Source organism: Triticum urartu, chromosome 7A (genome assembly GCF_056163025.1).
Source record: "Triticum urartu cultivar PI428250 chromosome 7A, HENAU_Tu73, whole genome shotgun sequence".
Taxonomy (NCBI): Eukaryota; Viridiplantae; Streptophyta; class Magnoliopsida; order Poales; family Poaceae; genus Triticum; species Triticum urartu.
The window spans coordinates 29,887,068-29,891,901 of NC_141879.1; the positions used below are offsets into that span (position 1 = coordinate 29,887,068).

At 46.9% G+C, this 4,834-nt stretch overlaps 1 protein-coding gene across 1 annotated transcript; it reads right to left on the reverse strand.

The window, feature by feature from the left end:
* Positions 1–3,485: 3,485 nt before the first annotated feature.
* Positions 3,486–4,383, reverse strand: LOC125524469 (small ribosomal subunit protein eS10z-like). Its single transcript, XM_048689521.2, has 3 exons — positions 4,323–4,383; positions 4,186–4,234; positions 3,486–3,772 (listed from the first exon to the last, which is right to left on the reverse strand). The coding sequence occupies exons 1-3, from the start codon at positions 4,323–4,325 to the stop codon at positions 3,486–3,488; spliced, it is 339 nt and encodes a 112-aa protein (XP_048545478.2). The 5' UTR covers positions 4,326–4,383.
* Positions 4,384–4,834: the final 451 nt, after the last annotated feature.

Consider the following 4,834-nt stretch of genomic DNA (forward strand, 5'->3'; position numbering starts at 1 on the left):
TCTACCTTGGTGACCCCGTATGTCGATGAACACAAGAACAGTCTGCGCTCCAAACACCCAGAGCAGTGCGACGACTGGATTACATGTGAACACATCATGACTTTCAACAGTTGGTTGGAAACACGTCTCAGAGGTGACAACACTATTTGTGATGAGTTGTACTTGTTGTCCAGGGGACCATCTTCGACTGTATTGACTTACAAAGGATACGAGATAAATGGGAATACATTTTACACGATCGCCCAAAATCAAAAGAGCACCACTACAAGAAATATGTCAACTTGTGACCACCACTATTGGTCACTGAATGGTCACAAATTTCCATTTGTGACCTTTTTGTGACCAAAAACATAAGGTCAAAAGCTGGCCGTCGTAAACTGACTATAGCGACCTTTCTTCTGGAATGGTCGCAAACGTTTATGACCAAAATAAGCCTATTGTTCTGTTTTGGTCAGTAGCAACCTCCCCAGTCCACGTAGGCATCCAGCGTGGCAAGCTGATGTGGCACAAGATTCAGCCCGGTCCAATTCAGTTTTCTACATGGGCCTAGCCCAACAATTCGGCCTTTTTAATGTATTTTTCTGTAAATTTTTGATCGGCTTCATGGGCCAAGCCCAACATTGTAGCCTTTTTATTTTCTAGGCCTTCGGCCTTTTTGCTTCCATTTCTTATTTGGTCCTTTTTACAATCCATTTTGGACCAGGTGTGTTTTCTTTTGTTTTCTTCTACTCATCCAATTAGGTCCCACTTGTCAGTTTTCTTTTGTTTCTTTCCACTAGTGAAATGGGACCAGGTATGTTGTTTAGGTGCCACACGTCAGTTCTCTATTTGTGCAACAACCAATAACTTGATTCAAACAGAGCCAATAACACATAAATTTTCAAACAACATCCAAATAATGGCAGGTAGTTTACAATCATGGCAGTACAAATCAGGTATTGAAATATAGAATACAGCTAAATATTAACATGTCCAGCTCCAGAGAGCTAAAACACATTGTCGGGTGCGAGTTCTCTTCAGGATTCTACTCCTGTAGTTCCTTGTACAGCAACTTTTGACGAATTAAGGCCAAAATCTGCGAGTTATAAATCAGAAAAGTTAGGAATATAATCAAGTGAAGCCATGCATATAACATTCTTCTAACAATGAAAAATAGCTGCAGAATTTGAGATCTAATAAGAAACCATGCATATAGCATTCTCGTAACAGCAAGACTGAGATATATTTGGGAAGGGAAAATGATAAGTATCAACCCAGTGCAAGATAACACAGCAACTATGTCAAAGTTATTCAGATTTCCTGATGTGTGTGTCACATTATACATGCATCAAGCATCAGGTGACCAAGCAAACTATTCTGGAATAGATACAAAACAAGCATGTATTGACCATCCTACTGGTAGCAAGTATGTAAAGGTAATCACTTAACAAGCAGCGCAAACATGAATGAGTCACATAACTAAGTACAATCCAATATCCCAGCTGAGAGCGAACATGTATTTGGCATTTCAGGATTTTAATACATGCACGACAGAGAGTGGCGCTATGTTCTCACCATGGCACAAGCGAGAGATGTCCCCGACGATGCCCTGCTTCTCCAGTTCGCACTAAGGCTCAACCAGCTCCGCGGTGTGGATGATGCCCCCTCCTTGCTCCATCCAGAAGGCAGGCCGCGGACTAGGAAGCCCTGCATATTACAATTTGCACAAGTTGGGAGAAATACAAGGAACTGGTATCAAGCAGAGCACAAGTTGAGATAAAGTTACGGTCCAGGAGCCGACCTTCCAAGGGAGTAGCATGATGCGTCGTCGCGGTGCCTTCATCTGGAGTTGCAGGCCGGAGTTGTGAGCTGCTGCTTGGCTTCCCCACATAGCATGCCTAGGTTCTCCTAACATACCAACTCGAAAGACAAAAACATGATTAGGGAGCTGGTACATCAGAAAAGGAATCAATGCACGAATGACATACACACCTAAAAAAATAAAATCAGTATTTCACATATTATTAGAATTGCATATTAGATGTCTGCAAGATAAGTGTTGCTTCATATAAGATGTTTAGTGATTTAACAATCAGTATGCTGCAGGAAGTTTTGTTTGCCATGTCACCCTATGTTTACTATCAAATAGAAATTATTCACTGTTAATGCATTTGAGCTATAAGACAATCAACTAATGTTCTGTCCCATTGAGATGATTTTAGCCCTTCACATGATGGTTCATTGTTATCCATGTTAGCACATCAGGCTTGGAGCTTACGTATATAACAAGAAAAGTAGATTAAGCAATGCATCCAGATAACACAAGGAGGCAAGCACTAGTAAATCTTGACTCTCGTGCCACTACATGTACATAACAAGTATTTGACACATTCCTGGAAGCATGCAAATACAGGCAATATTATTTGTCTGATGAAATACATGACATATTCTCCTCGCGTATTCTCCAATTAAACACTTGACAGTGGCCAGAGCGAAACAAACAAAGGGAGAGACAAGTCTTCACCTTGCAACAAGGGGACTCATACCCAGCCAAATCGGAACAAATTGAACCCGTGGCAACAACTTCTATATAAAACATTTGCTCAAAATGATGCTCAAGAGGAAGACACACTTTCTCAACATTGCATTCCAATCATATAGACCAAATTGCAAAAATAAGAACAGTGGATAAAATCGTAGTCTAGATCACGCCGCAAAGAAACATCAAAATCATAGAACATATAGGTTCCATCATGACTTTAAGAAACATTGCGCTAGAGAAGTAGGCTTGCAATGCAAACTTTCTGCAAATGGTTGCAAAACAAACCACCAACAATCAGAAGAATGAGCATGTTAGTTAGACTGTATGTGCCTACACACACAGAATTCAAAACTATAACTAAGGCGAGAGGGGAAAGATATGGGGGCAGTAAGTGTCGACGAAGGACTCGACCATCTCCCTCTGCTCCTGCTTAGTCTTCCTCACCATGGCTTATTCTCCCGGGCCTGCACGCAACACTGCCCCATTCCTTCAGACAACCAGACAAGATGTGCACAATTGCCGTATTGCTGTTCAACATAAGAAAGATGCCTGCTAGGAAGACGAAATCAAATGAATAAGAACCCCACATAAACAAAGAGGCTGAACAATGATTCTACAAAGTATTACCTCCAGTCATAAATAAGTGAACTAAAACCACATCACTTATTTATTAACAGAGGGAGTGATATTCAGCTTCTGCAGTCAAAGGAGACCCGTAAACTCATTGCACACAGTTGCAAAAGCACATTATGCAATAGCAATACAGCGTCAGTGTGGGTGGGTGTGTGTGTGCCGCGGTTACCTACAGATCCTACTAAGCGAAGCCGGCGGTCAGGTTGTTGGTTTGGTACTTGTCGAACTAAAAATCTAGAGCATAGCTAGATGATCAATGAGGTTATATTCTCAACAGCAACAGCAACCCCTATGCCCAAAACAGACAGACAGAATGATGGACATATTTAGCTCACCTGGGGCGGTCATCCGATGGGCCAGAGCCGAAGGGGCGGGACGGGGGCTTGGCGGACTTCTTGAGGGTGTTGGGCACGATCTCAGACGACAGGTTGAGGAAGGTGCGGAGGAACTCAATGTCGTCGTTGGCCAGGTACCAGTAGTAGTGCTGCCACGAGAAGGTCTCCCTGACATACTCCTTGGACTTGAAGCTCTGCATGAGCTTGATGACCTCGAGGTTCAAGGCATCGACCTGGGGGTGCTTGGCCAGGTTGTAGTCCTTCTTGGCGTACAAGACTCCCTCTGCACACGCATCACAATAGATTCATCAGTAAAATCATTCAGTCCGTCCAAAGGAGTGGCATTCTTGCACACATAAAAAGTTGAAATTAGCACCAAGGAATTCAGTTAAGATGCTCAGACTACTGTAATATTCAGTAGAATTCTTCCATATTGCAGCTTGACATGAATAAGATTCTATAGTTAGGAAGTTAGTGGTGTCCAAATTGTCTATGCTCGAACCTTGCAGCAACCGCGCATAAGAGCGAACTCGCTGCGGTCAATGGGTGCCAAGAACACTGACGGGGCAACATGGTTAAAACCCTACGCAACACATGGATCGAACCCTACAGAAGAAGACTAACGAGATGGCATCTGAATCCTGGCCACGGCCCGCGCGGTGCGTAAAATGGGCGGGGGAGGGGGGAGGAGCTCACCCTGGAAGAGGTACTTGAAGATCTCGCGGTGGTTCTTCTTGGAGATGATCTGTGGAGGAAGACAAGGGTGGTCAGATTAGGCGGTTCTACGACCGGGGCAACCAACGGGGAGAGCGGACTCGGCTGGGGATGCTTACCATGGTGACGGGCGCCGGGGGAGGAGGCAGGGGCGGAGACGGCGGCGCCGCGGCATGCAGGGGAACGCCCTGGCCTCCTCCGGCCCCCTCGCGACGCCATCGCTCGCCCGCCACTTGGCCAAGCCCCGCGGGTCGAGGCCCGCGTGCCCGCCCACGTTGTCGGGGAGCAGCGCGAGGGGCGCGGCCCCGTAGGCGGAGAGGGAGCAGGGGCGCGAGCGGGCGGAGGGATCCGGAGGCGGGTGGCGCACAGCCGTGACGTCGTGGCTGCGGCGGGGGAGGGAACTCCGGCAACGGAGGATGGGGCGGCGGTGGAGGACGGGACGCTTGGGTTAGATCTGGATCGGGGAGAAGTGCGGAGCGGATTTTGAGATCGCCGATGGGTGGGTGAGAGCGCCGGCGGAGCCCGGGAGCGAGGTTTGCCGGTGGGTGGGTAGGGGCGAGGGGGGACAGCACCGGTGGTGGGAGAGAAGGGGGCGGCGGCGATGGATCTGGGGAGAAGAGGGCGGTGGCGA